The 19,995-nt window shown below is 40.3% G+C and overlaps 1 protein-coding gene across 5 annotated transcripts in view; it reads right to left on the bottom strand.

Annotated features, from left to right (window-relative positions):
* The window catches only part of cita (citron rho-interacting serine/threonine kinase a), a 101,321-nt gene that overhangs the window by 32,639 nt on the left and 48,687 nt on the right, over positions 1 to 19,995 (bottom strand). For all 5 annotated transcript variants that reach the window (XM_083531682.1, XM_083531683.1, XM_083531685.1 and 2 more), the window contains exons 14-25: positions 13,745 to 13,915; positions 9,275 to 9,328; positions 8,034 to 8,087; positions 7,745 to 7,885; positions 6,633 to 6,758; positions 6,304 to 6,399; positions 5,857 to 5,973; positions 3,838 to 3,947; positions 3,557 to 3,731; positions 2,091 to 2,288; positions 321 to 374; positions 14 to 211 (exon numbers count right to left, since the gene is read on the bottom strand). In XM_083531682.1, coding sequence (XP_083387808.1) covers positions 14 to 211; positions 321 to 374; positions 2,091 to 2,288; positions 3,557 to 3,731; positions 3,838 to 3,947; positions 5,857 to 5,973; positions 6,304 to 6,399; positions 6,633 to 6,758; positions 7,745 to 7,885; positions 8,034 to 8,087; positions 9,275 to 9,328; positions 13,745 to 13,915 — 1,494 coding nt within the window. The remainder of the gene's footprint in view (positions 1 to 13; positions 212 to 320; positions 375 to 2,090; positions 2,289 to 3,556; positions 3,732 to 3,837; positions 3,948 to 5,856; positions 5,974 to 6,303; positions 6,400 to 6,632; positions 6,759 to 7,744; positions 7,886 to 8,033; positions 8,088 to 9,274; positions 9,329 to 13,744; positions 13,916 to 19,995) is intronic.

Raw genomic sequence — 19,995 nt, 5'->3', positions numbered from 1 at the left:
TGTGGGTGTTTACCTGTTTCTGATTGTTCAGGTGCATCTCTCGGTCGGCCACTTCACGGCGCAGACGCTCCACGTCCTGGCTGAGCTGTAGCCTTTCCTCACTCTCGTCCGTCACCTCGTCCAGTTGTTTGGACAGGTAGAAGTTCTGACGGTTCAGCTCAGCATTCTCCTGGGTCAGCTGAGTCAGCTGCTCCTCCAGATCTGTGATCACCTGCAATGTTACAACACCAATCACAACCAATCCTTACATTAATAGTCTTTCTTTTCTGTGTTTATAAGATGCAAAGATCTTGTAATGTTATTATGGATGAGGCACATACCGAGCAGCTGTCCCTCAGGGCATCAAACTTGCGCTGAATTTCATCTCTATGAGCCTGAACATAGAGAATAAAATATATATATAGGAAGTCAGTTGACATATTTGTAAATGTACAGTATGTGTAATGTAACTATGATATAACCTGGTACAATATTTTAGAATAGTGTGTGTGTGTGTGTGTGTGTGTGTCACTACAATAAGGGTCCAAACAATACGTTATTAATAAAATCAATAAATGTTTGCAATATAATTGAATTTATATAAAATTATTTCAATAAAGACAAATGACAAATTTATGATGGTCTTGTAAGCCAGTTCTAAGGTGAAGTTAAAGTTCTAAAGTGAAATAAACATGACTAAGAACTGTTTACACAACAGGGGTTTCTTTTCTTTAAGGCAGAAATTACACTACATAGACAAAAGTCAATACGGACACCGGACCTTTCCTGCCAAAAATGGTTCTTCTACAAACTGTTACCACAAATCTTGAGGCACATAATTGTACAGGATTTCTTTGGCTGCGGTGTAATAAAATGTTGTCTTCACTTGAACTCGGAAACCCAAACCTCTTCCAGTATGGCAATGCCCCAGTGCACAAAGCCAGTTCCATGAAGATATGGTTTACATGGTTAAGAGAGGAAGAGTTTGTGTGGCCTGCTATAGAACTCTGATCTCAACACTACTGAATAAACTGGATAAATTTAAACAATGACTGTACCACATGCATGAGTTGGAGTTTAAAATCTTTAGTGGCCTGCTATAGAGCTCTGACCTCAATTCCTATTGAACACCTTTGAGATGAATTAGAACACTTACTGCACCCCAGGTCTCCTCACCTCACCCTACATCAGTTCCTGATTTTACTAACACTCTTGTGGCTGATGAACCCAAATCTCCACAAGCACCCTCCAAAATCTAGTGGAACATCTTCCCAGAAGAGTGGGGGGAATTCGAAAGAGCAAATTCTGGCTAAATGTGGAATGCGACGCTCAAAAAGCACATACCATTTAAACTTTTGGCAATATAGTGTACGTACATGCTCCCAAAAAACTTTCTTTTGTCACAAGTTTGTTTGCCTGTCTGAAATGTAATTTGTTTGCCTGTCAGTGATGTCAAATTCGGTACTAGTCACATTATGACAAGTGAAAAATGTTCGACTCTTGCGATGAAGCACATGAGTGTTTCAATCTCGCAGTAAAACAGATGCATGAGGAGTCTTGTTAGCTTACGAACAGCGCCATAGAGTGCCCTGTTCAAAGCCTTCTCTTGTGCTTTTTGTGCATTTTAAGCCCAAATCATTGTTCTTAAAGTGGTTATGAATGCTACCACCTACTTGTTCGAGTACTGAGTATTACTGTAGCTACTTAGCTGATTGCTTGTTTATTCATGCTAGCAAGCTGTATATTTAATGCTAGCCTGGAGGTTCATTTGGCAAAAATGTAAAAGTGTTCAGCTATTATTTGAAATGATGTTTCTCGATGTCTTGTAGATGTATTATGATATGTTGCATATGTTGTTTAGAAGCCTTGCTTAAATTGGTTGCCAGTCATTTAAAACAACTTTCTATCTCGACTGGCTTAATGCAGTGTGGCAAACATTCATTAGCATATTTGAGTTCTGTTAAACTCCGTGGCAAATCAGATTTAGCCTTGCTGCACTGATGAATCCAGCAGAACCCCTCACTGAAATGAAATGAATGCTGAGTGGGAAAAGGTGTAATTATTTCCTCCACTTTGTACAGTATACAGTATAATGTGTGCACGCTTCTCACTCTGAGAGCAGTGATCTCCTCTTCAGCCTCAGCCGTGGTCTCCTCCAGCTCAGTCTTAGCCTGCTGTAGTTGGCTTTCCAGCGCATGCCGTGCCGCCTGCAGACTGGTGATCTGAGACTCTCTCTCCTGCAGTGACAGCGTCAGTTCTGTCACCTGCCTTTTTAGCTCCAGTTTCTGCTCCTCGTGCTCTAGACCCATCTATTCACAACACACAAACACACAAATAAGGGCACACGCATCACTTAATCACCTACAGGGGCCCAGTCGATTCGGTTACATTTCAAAACAGCTCTTTGAGCCGCGAGTCGTACTATTGTTCATGCTTTGTAACTCAGAACAAAAACTCGGTATTTTGTTAGTCACAAACCAGTCATTATCCTTCTGTGTACCTACTTCCTCTTCCCACGCATCCTGTCCAGCTTTGCGAGTCGGAGTCTCTTTATGAGTCTACACTCTTTCGTCAGTGTCATATAAAGTTGGCAAGTTACTTAACATCATAGGTTTCGATCAGGTGGATTTAACTGATGAAGCCCCTTGGATAAGTACCAAAGTGATAAAAGGTTATAAAATGATTCTAATCATTGTCCTATGCTCGGATGGCTGAGCTGATGGAAACCATTCCATGAGTCAAGACCTGGATGCCATGCGTGGACACCAACCTACAAACTTTCTCTCACTCCCTTTCAGACACACACTCTTCTCTAATTTACTACGTGTGTCTGTTGCTTCCGAGGTGCTGGTGATTTAAATACGTGGCCCACGTTCCCACCTGCTTGAATGTTGAACCAATAAGTAATCAGGTGTGGGTGTTTCGCACCATATGCCATAAACAATGTGCTGAATTGAAATTACACTTATTTTAATTACATCCGTTCAAATCCAAACTAATACACACGGAACGAGAGAAACATTTGTAACCTGCTCTAAAGTATGAGTGCAGATTCCCAAATGATATTGTGTTTGATGAGGAATAATTTTCAATCTTTACTTCTCAAACTTATTTTAATAGCAATGTTTCAGATTAAGTTTTTCAGGTGGTGACATCACTGAATCTGGGTGCCAAATAAACCGTAATAAAACTTTCCTTTTTGTTTCATTGAACTGCCTGAGAGCTGTTTCCAGCAAGTGAAACCATGTGACCACATCAGAAATCTTGCCCTTTGTTAATGGTAAACATTTGATACATTTCAAGATTGCTTTTAAAGCTTATGCTCAGTGTTTTTGCTGATATGTAATAGCCATCATGAGTATCAAGAAATGCTTGTGTACTGGGAATGAAAAAAAAAATTTATCTAAAGAAACCTATTAGATCGAGTGTGATTTTAATATCAGCCGTAATTTCTTGTGCAGTGTCCTGAATTTCCATTCGCTCTCTAGGAAATGATTGTTTTGGTTCTTTTTTTTTTATAGGAAGTAGATTTTTTCCCGCCCAAGAACAATATTTATCTATTTAGGCCCTGGCTGACCTCGCGCAGTCTGGTCTCCAGCTCTACCAGCCGGCTCTTCTTGCTCTGCTCCTGCTGACTCATCTTCTCCAGATGCTCCTCCAGCTTGGCGTTTTGCGCTTCCAGTTTTCCCGCCTGCGACTCCAGGTAGAACTTCTGCTGACGCAGCTCTGAGATCATCTCCTCCTGTGCTTTCCTACCCAGCGCACACATATAATGGACCAGCAAAGCATAGAGTTACATTCTTGTTTCATTTGATTCGAGTTCGTGTTAGCTATCGGAGCTAGTCGCTCGTCTCTTACATATTTTTTTGGGTGTAGATGCTGCTGTTGGCTGCCAGCTTGTTGGCCTCAGAGAGCTCGGCGATGCGCTGCTCCAGACTCTTCATCTTATTTTCCATGGCGTTAATGGTCTGTGGGAAGGATACGCACACCCACGCATTAAATAAAACCCTTTTAACACACATAATACAATAGCAACCTTCATTTAATAGGAGAATAAATAAAGAATACATAACCCTTCGGCCTAAATGCTATCAATGCCAATCATTGAAGATAACTGGGCATGTTTGCATGATCATAACACAAAGGCAAAAAGAATACGAAGGCATGATATTGGCACGACATATTATAGCCCATTCTTTTGGCACTGAGCATAACGCTGTCATAATAAAAAAGGGATGACTTATGATTATTATACTACGATACGGTTGTAGGATATTCAATTGAATCAACGCATCTCATATCCTTTTACCTTCATGTGAGCGGTGACATTTTCATAATCATATACGGATAGATTCAGCTACAGATTTCAGCTGCATGAGATTTTTGTGATGCAGTGTTTACATTCTGGTCCCTGCAATGGCAGTTCAGTTTGCTGAGTGTGATATTGATTCAACATTTTTATTGCTTGTATTATATGATTATGCAGTATCATATATGCAGTTGTTTTTGTCTTATTGGTTACAAGTCAAATCTTTAGTTAGATGCAGTATATTATGTTATAATCGTTGCCTTTTGGTGTTAAAGTGGAGTAAATCAAAGAAGAGAAAACCTTTCAGTGAGAGATTATTGAAGAATAAAAGACAGAAGAAACTAGATGAACAAAAGAATTGGGACTCTTGTCTTTTCCAGCCATGTGTGGATCTTCCCCAATTGCAAAAGAGGCTTTAACATTTTCTCTTCACTTGAACTAGAAGACCCAAACCTGTTCCAGCACCATGAAGATATGGTTTACATGAGTTGAAGTGGAAGATCTTGAGAGGCCTGCTATAGAGCTCTGATCCCAAACCTCCTGAACATCAGCAAAATAAATTGGAATGTGATCTTTTCCAGGCATGTGAGGCTCTTCAACAAACTGTTGTGGTGGTGGCACACAATTGTGTGGAACGGCTGTAGAAATACGTTTCCCATTACTTGAACTAAAAGACTCAAACCGGTTCCAGCATGACAATGCACCAGCACACAATGCAAGCTCCTTGAAGATGCATGAGTTGGAGTTGAAGATCTTTAGTGGCCTGCTATAGAGTTCTGATCTAAATTCCTATTGAAGACCTTTGAGATGAATTGGAACACTGACTGCACCCCAGGTTTTCTCACCTCACCTACATCACTACATGACTTTATTAACGCCCTTGTGGATGAATGATCTCCAGGGGCACACTCCAATATCACGTGGAAAAAATCAGGTTATTATAACAGCAATGAGTAATGAGTGTGGAATGAGATGTTTAAAAGGAACACGCAAAGCCTTTTGGTCAGGTGTCCACAAACTATTGTGCGTCTAGTGTAGGTATCATTATGCATTTGCGAAAACATTAATAAGAATGATAGAGTTATGAGAGTTACTGCTGTAAAACATTCTTGTTTCACAAACGTGACTAATCTGTGACTGCTCGATATTTTCCTACAACACAAATTCATGCCTTTTTCTTTTTTTACTTTCAGGCATCAATTATAGCTGTCAAACTATTTAAGCCTTTAATGTGTGGAACACTCGATATGGAAAGAATAATATATGATAAGAGTGCTGTTGCAGGACTTTTTACCCCGACACGTTATAGTTTATTCAACCGAGAGTTATGCAACGAATAAAACGCAGTGGGGGTGTTGTTTTGGGGAAGAAGAGAAAAAAAAAAAGCCTGACGTGAATTATACAATGGCATGTCGAACAGAATTAGAACCCAAGAAATAAACTACATCTAGGCTGGAGTTTGTTCTCCAGCAACGCATCCGGTTTATATCACCAGGAAAGGATGAAAAACCAACATTAAAAGAAACACACGCTCACGCAACCAGGAGGAGGTGCGAGGAAATTCTTACGGCTTTCTGCTCGCTGAGGAGTTTGCCTTTTTCACGCACTTCCTCTTCGTGCTGAGCTCGTTTGGCCTCCAGGACGTCCTTATCAGCCAAGTCTGCCTTCATCTGAGCCTCCAGCACCTAAACACGTACAACATGCACATGACAACTTAGTGCATTGTCTTATACTATATTAAGCAAATCTAAAAACTAATTTCTTTTGTATTTATACATTGTGTTGGATATACTGTATTATGTTTCTAGTCTATTTGTTTTGTTTTTTAAATATTTGCACATTTCTTCTTCTTAGCTGCTGTAACACAGAAATTTCCCCACTGTGGAACGAATACAGGTATATCTCATCTCTTATCTTAAAATATTTTTGTGAAATGCTTTTCGAACAAATGATTAGGTCATGTGTCACGTATATCGCTTTAAAACGGAAACAGGTCTGAAACTACTCCATGCTACCTTGATCTTGTCCTCGTACAGTCTTTCCTTCTGGACTAGATGTGCCTCCATCCGCTGGGCGGTGGCCTGAGTTTCCCTCAGGTTATCTTCCAGTTCCTACACAGAGACAGAGACAGAGACAGAGAGAGAGAGAGAGAGAGAGAGAGAGAGAGAGAGAGAGAGAGAGAGAGAGAGAGAGAGAGAGAGAGAGAGAATAAAAAACGATAAAATAAAAAGAAAGAGAAGTAAAGTGCATTAGTTACAAATGTATTTTAGACACAAACTAATAAAAGTTCCCAACTTTTATTATATGAAAGTGAGGGAGAGAGAGACGAGAAAAACATGCTCACCAGGATCTTCTCAGCCATCTGCTGGATCTGCTGTGATTTGGTCTGAATGTCGTCTTTCAGTTTATTCTCTCTGCGCTCCACCATCTCCAACCTCTTCACTTGGTTCTCCAGTGTCTTTCTGCCATCCTACACTCACACACACACGGAAACAATTATTTGAAGCCCTTCCTCTTTTCTTCATCATTTTATATATACATAAAAATATACATTTGCAGCAGAGGTTATAGGAACAGCTGTACCCCTGAACTTGTGCAATTATCCAGTCATGTTTTAGCTGTGAAATGCAAAAAAAAGTAAAAAAAAAATTAAAATCATGCAATTCCCTGAAACTGGTGTTTTGATGTTTGTATGCTGATTTGCATCAGCCTGAGTGCTTGAATCGCATTGCTGCCACATGAGTAGCTGAGAATGTGCAGTTGTGTTATTAGTTCCTAATAAAGTGGCCTGTGAGTGTATATCGCCTGTGTTCATCTGAACAAATTATCGATTGATTTGGTAATAGCGTTAGACTTCCGTGCAAATGTCCTTTATAATTTTTGACTGCTGTCGAAATGATTAACTTTGCTCCATTAGACTTAAATGGAAGTCACATTTGTCAAAACAGAACAAAAAAACGGAATCATTTCACACGCCATTAATTAACAAAACACTGCTGAGCACGATGAAGTTAAATCTAAATCTGTCTTTAGATTTACAGAAGACAAAACCTTTGAATATATATAAAATATATATATTACATGATTCTGAACTATTTGATTTCAATTACAAAGGCAGCGTTTAATGTGAAATGAAGCCTATGACATATAGCATAGGCAAAAACCAGATTGGATGCTGAATTTACGCCATCAAACAAACCAGAACTATCCTTGTTTGACCTTAGAAAGGTTTCCAGTATGTTGATAACATCCTGTTTCGGTCACATTTTTTGTCACAATTGCGCTTAATTAATATATTTTTACGCACGGTCTTGACAAAATTCACAACGCCTTCGCCAGGAAGCACTTCACCGATTTTGTTGACAGAATAAGCTATGAATAATGAAGAATGTGAACAGATGGTGTAAATGCCGGTGATGGTGACAGTCTGTAAGTGTGAGCAGTGCCGCATCCTGCCTCGGTCTCGCGCAGGCGTCTGCGCAGTGTGTCGCTGGAATCCGTTTTGCTACGCAGCCGCTCCAGTTCACGCTCCAGCCGCTCTTTGGCCTGACGGATGTTCTGCAGGAGCTCCGTGGCCTCCGTGCTCGCCTTTACCGCCTGTTCAGGGTGAAAGGTTATCCCTCGTAGTACTTGTATTATGGAGCCGGTATAAGTGATAGCAGGTTAAAAAAAAACATAAGGCGCACACACGACACGAAGGTTGACATTTTGCTGATTTATCTATTAAAGCTTGTGCATGTGGTACCTTAGACAGCTTATCCTGTAGCTCCTGGACTTTCAGCTGCTGCTCTGCATTGGTCTGAAACACACAAAATATTAACCAATCTATCTCTCGAACACACTCGCAGACAGCGCTGAAGTACACAGACCGTACAGCACACTATTTCATTAGGGGTTGGTTATTTTAACGAAAGAAGGGAGGCAAGAATTAAAAACAGGCATGCAGACTCAATGTACAGGATGATGGAAACATCAGTCTAGGTGTTGTTAATGTATTTAGGTAATGAATTACTCCCATAAAAGTGATTTACTCATATGAAAGTCCAATCAGAGAGAAGAAGAATCCTATAAAGAAGGCTTTTCTATTCCAGACAAAAACATCCAACATAATGGCTTGTAAACCTCATTTAGTGAACAATACAGTCCATAGGAATGTGTTCAGGATAAACAGGCAATTAAACAAAAAAAGTGGAAAAAAAAATGGTTGTTCAATTCAATTCTTTTTTATTTGTATAGTGTTTTTAACAATGAACAGATGGTAGAGATCTTGGAGATAGAGATGGTAGAGACGGTAGAGACAGATGGACACATCTTCCTAATACTCACTAGGTTTACTGGTGGCGCTATTTTGTGTTTCGTGTATTTGTCCTACACTTTCTTGTCTTGCACTGTTTGCACCAGGTTGCTCACAATGCACTTTATGTGGCAACACTTTATGTTGTTTTATGCAGCACCAGGGTTCTGGAGTCAGCTACCCTTTTGAAACTACTTGCATCAAGATAATAGATATAATCACTGGCTATCATCACATTCAAGTATCAGCTTGATAAAAGCCACTTAAAGCAACTTAAACCGAAAGTGATCTCTCTGAGGGTTTTGTTTTGGGGGGGTGGGGGTGGGGGTGAGCGTAGCAATTGAAGGCCGAGCAAACGGGGAATACAGACGCCCACACACACACACACTAATTCTATTCCACTCAAGGCTTAGTGTAGTGTGAAATGTGTTATTTTCTGGGAACCAAAGACTTGGGACCAGTAGGGCTGAATGATAGTAGTTGAGAGTCTGATTGAATGTGTGAAGGTCCAAAGTCAGAGGTGTTCAAATATTAATGTCTATTTTAGGAGAGAAATACAGACAATAGATCTGTTCCTTTTTATTAGCAGCTTCCATAAAGGCGCATTCGGGTGAAACATCACACTCGATAGCCCTCCCGAGGGCAAGCAATGCCGCAGTGTAGTGAAACCAGACAAGTCAGGCGGGCCTTACCTTCTCCAGCTTGGTGAGCAGCTCCTCCGCCTCAGCCTTGCCTTGCTCTTTTGCCTACACATACACATACATACACTTCAGCTTTAAAAGGTCATGATGGTGACATTTGGCTTTCATCTGTTGAAAACCTGCTGACAAATCAGCCAGAATTCACTTTCTCAGTTGCTAAGAGAGGAAGCTGTAAAGGTTATTAACACACTTAAAGATGTTTCTTTAATACAGAATTAAATAGCACAGCTAAGACTAGGGAAAAGTTGAAAGAAAAATAATCAAATAAATACAATTTTGTACAAAAAAAAAAAAATCACTCACTCACTCACTCACGCACTCATTTTATCGAGAATTAATCACATGATTGTTAATCACATGAATTTGTGATTAATTACAACTCAGTCGGACATTTTTTTTTATTTTAATGTACCTTAAATTAAAACTTTTTTATTTAATAAAAAAGTTTTTAATACTCTAATCAACATGGCCATGATCAAATATAAATGCTTTAAGTAAATGTACATTTATTATTGATAAAAACAAACTCAACTTATGACGACAAAATATTCTTGTAAATGTTTTTATGTAATTATAGTGTTTTAAATGACCTAAATCATCAGGACACCAAAAGGAACTTTTGCTATGTTTCCACACGGACAGTTTTATTTGCCGGATGTGTGCACCATGGCGGATTTTAGTGCTTGATTTGAGACTTGGCGCATTAGTAAAACAAATGTTTAGTGATTAAACATTATTTGTTTTGGTGAGTTTATTTATTTATTTATTTTTATATCTGAGTAAAAAAAAGATTTCATGAATAAATGTGTGTTGCGTTGAAGGTTTTCATTTTGCCTCTTTTTAGGCAGAGGGACCGAGCTGAGAAGGATGTGCTGAAAGTTTGAACAATAAACGATTGAGATGGAAATGTGTTGACTAGTGAGGAGAATGTGTTTTGCGCAGCTGATTAATGAGGAAAATGAGAGAGGGAGAAGGTTGGATGGTGTGGAGAAGGTAAAGCAAGACGTGGATAGGATTAGTAAAGAGAAAGTGAGAGCAGCTATTAAGAGGATGAAGAGTGGAAAGTCGGTTGGACCAGATGACATACCGGTAGAAGCATGGAGATGTTTAGGAGAGATGGCAGTGGAGTTTTTAACCAGATTGTTTAACAGGATTTTGGAAGGTGAGAGGATGCCTGAGGAATGAAAAAGGATTTTGCTGGTACCGGTTTTTAAGAACAAGGGAGATGTGCAGACCTGCAGTAACTACAGGGGAATAAAGTTGATCAGTCACACCATGAAGTTATGGGAAAAGTAGTGGAAGCCAGGCTGAGGGAAGAGGTGACCATCTGTGAGCAACAGTATGGTTTGATGCCGAGAAAGAGCATCACGGATGCTATATGTGTGAGTGTGTGACAGAGTGACAGCACTGAAGTGTGCAGTAGGAACGACAGACTAAATCAAGCTGAAGGTTGGACTGCGTCGAGGATCAGCTCTGAGTCCTTTCCTGTTTGCAGTGGTGATGGACAGGTCTGCAGGTCAGGTCTCACCACAGATAACAGTAATCATCTGTAAACATCATAATCCATGAGGACAGGAGCTGAAGATGCTGAGATTTTCATTGAAAGTGACGAGGATGGACAGGATTAGAAACGAGTTTATTAGAGAGACAGCGCATGTAGGATGTTTTGGAGACAAGGTGAGGGAGGTGAGATTGAGATGGTTTGGACATGTTCAGAGGAGGGACATGAGGTATATTGGTAGGAGAATGCTGAGGATGGAGCCGCCAGGAAGGAGGAAAAGAGGAAGACCAAGTAGGAGGTTTATGGATGTGGTGAGGGAAGACATGCAGGTAGACTGTATAAAAGAGGGAGATGTAGAGGACAGGGGGAGATGGATGATCCGCTGTGGCGACCCATATTGGAAGAAGCCGGAACAAGAATATGAATAAATATATAAATATATATATATATATATAGTGAGGAAAATAAGTATTTGAACACCCTGCTATTTTGCAAGTTCTCCCACTTAGAAATCATGGAGGGGTCTGAAATTGTCATCGTAGGTGCATGTCCACTGTGAGAGACATAATCTAAAAAAAATTTTTTTTTTAACTATTTATTTGTATGATACAGCTGCAAATAAGTATTTGAACACCTGAGAAAGTCAATGTTAATATTTGGTACAGTAGCCTTTGTTTGCAATTACAGAGGTCAAACGCTCCTGTCGTTTTTCACCAGGTTTGCACACACTGCAGGAGGGATTTTGGCCCACTCCTCCACACAGATCTTCTCTAGATCAGTCAGGTTTCTGGCCTGTCGTTGAGAAACACGGAGTTTGAGCTCCCTCCAAAGATTCTCTATTGGGTTTAGGTCTGGAGACTGGCTAGGCCAGGCCAGAACCTCGATATGCTTCTTACAGAGCCACTCCTTGGTTATCCTGGCTGTGTGCTTCGGGTCATTGTCATGTTGGAAGACCCAGCCTCGACCCATCTTCAATGCTCTAACTGAGGGGAGGAGGTTGTTCCCCAAAATCTCGCAATACATGGCCCCAGTCATTCTCTCCTTAATACAGTGCAGTCGCCCTGTCCCATGTGCAAAAAAACACCCCCAAAGCATGATGCTACCACCCCCATGCTTCACAGTAGGGATGGTGTTCTTGGGATGGTACTCATCATTCTTCTTCCTCAAAACACGTTTAGTGGAATTATGACCCAAAAGTTCTATTTTGGTCTCATCTGACCACATGACCACATCTTTCTCCCATGACTCCTCTGGATCATCCAAATGGTCATTGGCAAACTTAAGACGTGCCTGGACATGTGCTGGTTTAAGCAGGGGAACCTTCCGTGCCATGCATGATTTCAAACCATGACGTCTTAGTGTTTTACCAACAGTAACCTTGGAAACGGTGGTCCCAGCTCTTTTCAGGTCATTGACCAGCTCCTCCCGTGTAGTTCTGGGCTGATTTCTCACCTTCCTTAGGATCACTGAGACCCCACGTGGTGAGATCTTCCATGGAGCCCCAGTCCAAGGGAGATTGACAGTCATGTTTAGCTCCTTCCATTTTTTAATGATTGCTCCAACAGTGGACCTTTTTTTCACCAAGCTGCTTGGCAATTTTCCCGTAGCCCTTTCCAGCCTTGTGGAGGTGTACAATTTTGTCTCTAGTGTCTTTGGACAGCTCTTTGGTCTTGGCCATGTTAGTAGTTGGATTCTTACTGATTGTATGGGGTGGACAGGTGTCTTTATGCAGCTAACGACCTCAAACAGGTGCATCTCATTTAGGATAATAAATGTAGTGGAGGTGGACATTTTAAAGGCAGACTAACAGGTCTTTAAGGGTCAGAATTCTAGCTGATAGACAGGTGTTCAAATACTTATTTGCAGCTGTATCATACAAATAAATAGTTTAAAAATCATATATTGTGATTTCTGGATTTGTCTCTCACAGTGGACATGCACCTACGATGACAATTTCAGACCCCTCCATGATTTCTAAGTGGGAGAACTTGCAAAATTGCAGGGTGTTCAAATACTTATTTTCCTCACTGTATATATATATATATATACACACACATATACATATTTAATGTTAGTACAATAAAGCACTTCTCTGTTACATCCAAATGTGGGTGTGGCTTAATCTTTTAATATTTAAAATGTCTCTATTAAAAACCATCAACCTGCTAAAAGATGATGCATACACTTTATGTATAAGGATGCTTATTCATCACTTTACATTAGGAATAAAACATTTAGATAAATTTGCTTGTGCTTTTAAAGAAAAGTTAGATAAGTGCAGATAGTTTGTATAGTGTAAATCAGTATTGATCCTTAGACTGAACTTTGTAGCCTACAGTTCCTTGGATAAAGTGTTGGCTATGGATGCATATCTCATATCTCATGTGGCAGTAGGAGGCTGCTCTTGTGATGTTCCAGGCAGTAGATATAATCTTTCTATTTGTTTCCTGTGGTATGAACAAGCAGTTGGTATTGAGGTTGGTCCTGGTTGGTAGGGTTGAATTTTATGAAGAAAAAGTAAATGCAATCAAAATCTTTTGTCTCCTGATTGTGTTTGTGCACGAATCTGCTGATTTTGCTTAAACAGATCCTTCAAGAGCAAATGCGTAGTTTTCGATCAGGTTATGCAGGAAAAAATAAAACATCATCATGCATGAGATTGTAAGCATTGATCGGTATTAGCCCTGCCCACCTTCCAATCGGGGATTTTTATTTTAATAGTTACTGGAAATTCCCCAATTATTAATAGTACAGGAATACTGAATAAGCCACAAGAGCAAGATTAACCTAATTAGAAGAGTTAGCTTCCTTGGGACTTTAAATGTCATGCTTTTAAAATACAAATTGCTGCAATTTTGCTTCTTCTTAAGCTCATCGATAAGTCAGCAAACAACCATGAATGAACAGAAACCGAATCTAGAGTCCTCACTAATCAATTACTCTTGTGCGTGCACACACACCTTCTGGATTCTCTGCTGGTAGTCTGCAGCCTTCCTCTTGAGCTCTTCGCTGGTCTGGCGCGAGTCTCGCAGCTCAGCTTCGTACAGATCACTGCGGCGTCGGGCAGCAGACAGATCCTCCTCCAGCTGCCTGATGGTCACCTGCATCTCCTCCAGCTGAGCGTGGTACTCCTGCATGTCACACACACAAGCAGATATTCAGATGAGAGATACGCGCATGCATAAAAGACCTGATATGAGCTTTCGCAGCGAGAGAAAGGGAAACGTGTTAATCTATTAAATCATAAAAGAAAACGATTAGCATAACTGTGTTATATGACGTGCGACAAAGTCAACATCCTCCCATCAAGAGAAGGGCGTTCATACAAGGGTATTCATGCCTGTGAGTAATCACAAAAGCCTTCTAAATCTTAACTGATGTCTCAATGCAGAACGTGGACACAAAGCATGTATTTAGAGGAGACATTAAAGTGAGCTCAAGCAGGCCAAAATTTATTGTTCCCCTTCCTGAGCAATAAAAAGCAGAGCATCTGATGGTATGAAATTACTGATGGGAATGAGCCAGGTTAATGAAAGTAAGAGGGAGTCAGGTGCATCGTGGCACATAGTCAACAGTGACTAATCAAGCTTTCGCATAAGCAAGCGCAGTTCTGCGAGTCCTTTTCTCGCAGTCGGAAGTAACAGCAATAGCACAAACTGAAATAATCTTTAGAGGTCAAGTTTTAAAATTTACATTGTCACATTTACATTTACATTGTCAATGCAATATAGAAAGTTTGTATAAGCAGTCAGTGCAATATCAGAGTTAATGCAATATTAAAATAAAATTATGACCGGTGAAGTAAATAACACTGATAATCTCTTCATCATGGCACCTGTTAGTGTGTGTTGATGTTTTAGGAGCAGGAAAAATGGGCAAGCGTAAGGATGTGAGCAAGTTTCACAAGGCCAAGTTGTAATGTTAGACGACTGGGGCAGAGCATCTCCAAAACTGTAGCTCTTGTGAGATGTTTCTGATCTGCAGTGGTCAGTATCTATCAAAAGTGCTCCAAGGAAGGAGCAGTGGTGAATTGGAGACAGGGTTGTGAGCGGCCGAGGGTCAAGCAAAGGCTGGCCAGTGTGGTTCCGATCCAAATTGCTGAAGTAGTTAATGCTTTTAATGCTCGACAGATCAGGACTGTTTTGTCAACAAAAGGGGGACCAACAAAATATTAGGCAGGTGGTAATAAAGTTATGCCTGAACAGTGTAAATGTATAACAGGAGAAGTGGACAATACTGTAAGAGACTTGGAATGCATATTTTATATCCAAGATCTTAGTGTCTTTATCCCCAATAGTTGCCTTGAGGATAAATAGATTTAATAACTAGTGAAATGTTTTTTTTAAAAAAAAACAAAAAAAACTATTGATTAGGTGTTTATACTAAAACATAAAGCATTTGAAGGTAGTGAGATGCACTTCAGAGCTATAACTGTATCTCGCATACACTTGGTAAATCACTGTATTTTTTCACATAATATAGCCAAATCTTATACAGCTGAAGAATGTGCTGAAAATCTTGTCTGTGGTAATCATGAATGAGTGATGAATACAATTTCTTTCATCCGCTCGGGTGAGGAGTCGTCACAGCGGATCATATGTCTGCATACCACCGTGTCCTCTACATCTGCCTCTGTTAAATTAACCACCGGCATGTTTTCCCTCACCACACCCATAAACCTCCTCCTTAGCCTTCCTCTTTTTCTCCTTCCTGGTGGCTCCATCCTCAAGATTCTTCTACCGACATACCCCATGTCCCTCCTCTGCACATGTCCAAACTATCTTAATCTAGCCTCCCTCTCCTTGTCTCGAAAACGTCCTACATGCGCTGTCCCTCTAATAAACTCGTTTAAAATCCTGTCCATCCTCGTCACTCCCAACGAAAATCGCAGCAACTCCGCCTCCTGTCTTTGTTTTCAATGCCACTGTCTCTAAATCATACAACATAGCGGGTCTCACCACAGTCCTACAAACTTTCCCTTTCACTCTTGCAGGTACCCTTCTATCACAAATCACTCCTGCCACACTTCTCCACATTATAGAGCTACATCACGCAACATAAAGCTGCATAACAGAACACAGAGCTAAAGACTAAAGTAAGTGGTTCTAGCCACATAAAGTTCAAAGACAAAATACAGTGCAAACAGACAGTTCAAGACAGATACAAAAAATACACAAAAGAAGCGGCGACCAGTATACCTAATGTATATGTTATACAGAAAAGAAAGTGAATTGGAAGCATATACAATACACAAAAAAAATGTATGCAAAACAGCAATAACTGAGTAGGTGTCCAAAAAAATTTTGTTTTAAATACTGAAAAACAATGAGCTACGTATACTACATATAGAAAGGAACACAGGTAAAATATTGATGTTGCACATATTAATGGTATGTTTACAGTTTTTTTGAACAGGTAACAGTGTGTCAGACGTCCCTCACCATGAACTCTAGTGATGCTGGTTGATGCTACAATGTGAAACAGTTCTGGTTTATGGACTGAAAGTCAACTAGGAAGTGCTTTAATAATGAGTAATACAAAGCAAATCTGCAATTCAGAAAATGACAATTCAAACCAAAAGCTAGAGTTTAATTGTGATCCATGGAAGAAGAAAAGGAAAAAAATCCACATTTTTGAGTGGATATTCAAGGCAGCCAAGGAGCTTGCTTTTGTTGGTTTGTGATACATTAAAGGAATTGAGAAAGAAAGAAAGGGCTCAAAGATCATTTCACTACTTCAGTGTAGAATCCTCAGCCTGAAGAGTATTCTCAAGAGTGGACTATGATGACACCAGTCTCAAAAAAGCCATTCTACTATCAGCTACATCACAGATGCAAACCTACTGCAATGCAGAAAGAAATGACTAAAACACTAATTGCTTTCAAATGCAAAAAAACTGTACCTGATAAAACAGACAACTCAGTCATACTAATTTTATTCACAGCTTGATGAATTCTAATAATAATTCAAGCGGCAAGCAGCATTTGCAAAGGCCATGCACCCAGACTCAGTGAGCTGCATATTCACAGATGTGCTAAAACTGTTGCCTAAGCAACCACAATAAAGCAGAGATATAACTTTAGGAAAAAAAGATTCAAGAATGATTTGTAGGTTCACTAATGAAGTATATGTATTGACCACAAACGGACGCAAAATCCTTCAACTGTAGAACAAAGGAAATAGATGAAAATAGGGCTAAAATGATTCCTCAAGTAACTCGAATATAAAAAAAGTTTGTTAAGACCATTTAACTAAAAACACAGAGCACTGTGTTTCCCCACTGACCGCTATTACTGACGCACCTCCCACTAAACTCCGGAGCGCTCTGGACAGGTAACGTAGAAGGCTGCATAATTAAAAAACTGAAAGACGGGGAGAAAACAGCGAGGGGTGAAGAGAAGATTCTGGGCAAAGAAAATCATTCTAAAGTATTAATGTGGAAATTGTACAAATTTGAGGGGTGCGATATTCGGGGCTGTTGATATTTTTTTAATTACAGTTGTAGGGAAAAAGACTACTCTGGATTGAGGGACGAATGAGTGAGATAAAAGAGAGATGAAAGGAGAAGAAATAGTAGAGGAGAAATAAAGCTCTAAGTGACAGTTCCAGCTGGCAGAAGGGTGGTGATAGAGGCACTGAAACAGAAGGATGGGAAGTGCGGCAAATCAATCAAGCTACTAACCACCCTTCCAACTGAGAACCCCTAAAGCCAGACATGACCCTCACCACAGCCTGGAGGGTTCAACAGATTGAAGGGAAGAGACGGAAAGACAACTAATTGGCGGTACAAAAGGACCGGATTAATAGCTGATCATAATCAAGGAAGAAGACGGACAGCACATATTGAAAAAGAAAGGCCAAGCGCTAGTCAGACGCACAGCAGAATTGCATTTATCTAACATGGGACGCTTACAAAGACCACACAAAGTCCATCACCACCAGTGAACACATCCTGCCTTGCTATTGGTCCATCTGGATTACCTCTGACATATTACCCTCTATATCAAATGTCCCTGCTCCCCCATCTCTCACAGTCTGACAGCTCGATTTGTGTGCCTTAATATCCCGGTTTTTAACTACAGTTGCTTGAAAAACTACAAATGATTCTGTGGAGCCTTAAGTACAAAACAAGGAGAAGCATGTGTGTGTGTCCTTCCTGCTACCCACAGTACACAACAGTCCCATGTTGAAAAAGCCTTGGCAAGCTTTTTACTGTAAACACACAGCTCTAAATGATGGCCATAGCACGAAGGCAAACCAGGATAATAAGACTTTTTAATGCTTCCTCCATTACAGACACATTAGCAGCGAAAATGACAAAGAACTTGTCTGTGTACAAACTATTTGTTAAAAAAAAAAAAAAAAGATAATTTAGACGCTGTGAGACTAATTGGATAAATGTGCAGAAACTGCTTCAAAAAACAGACGCATGAGTGCTGCAGCATCGCTTTAAAGGCTGCAGAAGCAGAAGGTCCTCTTGTCAGTGCTCAGACCATACGCCTCACACTGCAACAAGTCAGTTTGCATGGCCGTCGTCCTAGAAGCAAGTCTCTTCTGCAGCTGCCTCACAAGAAAGCCCACAAACAGTTTGCTGGAGACCAAGAGCATGAATTACTGGAAACATGTCCTGTGGTCTGATGAAAGTAAGATAAAACTGTTCGGCTCAGATGGTGTCCAGCATGTGTGGTAACACCCTGGTGAGAAGTACCAAGAATGGTGGTAGTAGCATTATGGTCTGGAGCTGCATGAGTGCTGCTGGTATTGAGGAGCTGCAGTTCCTTTAGAGAAACATGGATTCCAACATGTACTGTGATCATCTGAAGCAGTACATGATGCCCTCTCTTCAGAAAGTGGGCTGAACGGCGGTTTTCCAACATAATAACGACCCCAAACACACCACCAAGATGACAACTTCCGTCCTAAAGAAACTCAAGGTGATGGAATGGCTAAGCATGTCTCCGGACATGCATGTTCCTTTTGTTTGTATGTAACGAACTAGGAAATTCAATGCTTCAGTATGAAGATTTCATGTCATTATGTCATTGCCTTGATTCTTTTCTCTTTCTGTTGTACATTTGCTGGTGTTCTTGGGATTATTGCCTCTGTCACACCAACTACCTGCATGTCTTCCCTCACCACATCCATAAACCTCCTCCTTGGCCTTCCTCTTTTCCTCCTTCCTGGTGGCTTCATCCTCAGCATTCTCCTACTGATATACCCCATGTCCCTCCTCTGCACATGTCCAAACCATCTCAATCTCACCTCCCTCACCTTGTCTCCAAAACGTCCTACATGCGCTGTCCCACTTATAAATTATGCCACTGATTAACTGATAATACAGTATATTGTTTGGTTGTAGTTGTAAAACCACAGATTAACATACTGTATATTTGATGTCAATCTAAATAAGATTCTACAGTACCTTGGTGTTTGATTAAAGTTTGTAAAGTATAGTATAATACAGTATAGCAATGAAATGCAATATATTTATTTGTTTTATCAAAATGTATATAGTGCTGCACAATATTTGAATTGTGTTTCAATTATGTAGAACAATGTAGTATAGTATTTGATTACATTTTAAAGCATGCAGTATGGTACAGTAGAGAAAAGCAGAGTAGTATATTTGATTAGTGTGTGTGCTTGCGTGTGTGTGTGTCAGTACAAGGTGAGGGAATTTGTGCAGAACAGAGGGAAAACTTTGGATTAGGTGCTGAACAGATCTCTGCCACTGTCCTGATCTTCTTAATCACTAATCGCGACTGTTCCCGAGAAGATGAACCTCGCCTCTGCATTTGCGTGTACGAGCACGCAGACAGAAATGAGTCATTCTGCCGTTTCCCCTTCTCCCAAACCTCCTCCTCCTCCTCCATTCCCTTTTCTTTGTGCTTCATCTTTTCCTGCACCTAATCAGTGCACACTCTCGTTCTATAGCGAACGCATCCGCTTCTACTCATTTGTTTCCTCGATTAAAACAGACACAACTCAATGTAATGACCAAAAGTTGTTTTTTTTTCCCCCAAGAGGTCGTGCATATCTTAGCAAATCCCAGCTATACTGCAGCACTGCGAGTTGAATGTCGACCAAAAGTTGAAGGTCTCACTGAGTCTGCTGCTGAATCAGCTCTGCTTCATTGATTGTATAAATGTACACACACACACACACACAGATAAAGAAAGAGAGAAAGAGTGGGAGCAAGAGAGTGAGACTA

This window comes from Silurus aristotelis (genome assembly GCF_946808225.1).
Source record: "Silurus aristotelis genome assembly, chromosome: 26".
NCBI classification, from domain to species: domain Eukaryota; kingdom Metazoa; phylum Chordata; class Actinopteri; order Siluriformes; family Siluridae; genus Silurus; species Silurus aristotelis.
Note: the sequence above shows the minus strand (reverse complement) of the source record. Positions and strands in the feature narration are given on the sequence as shown.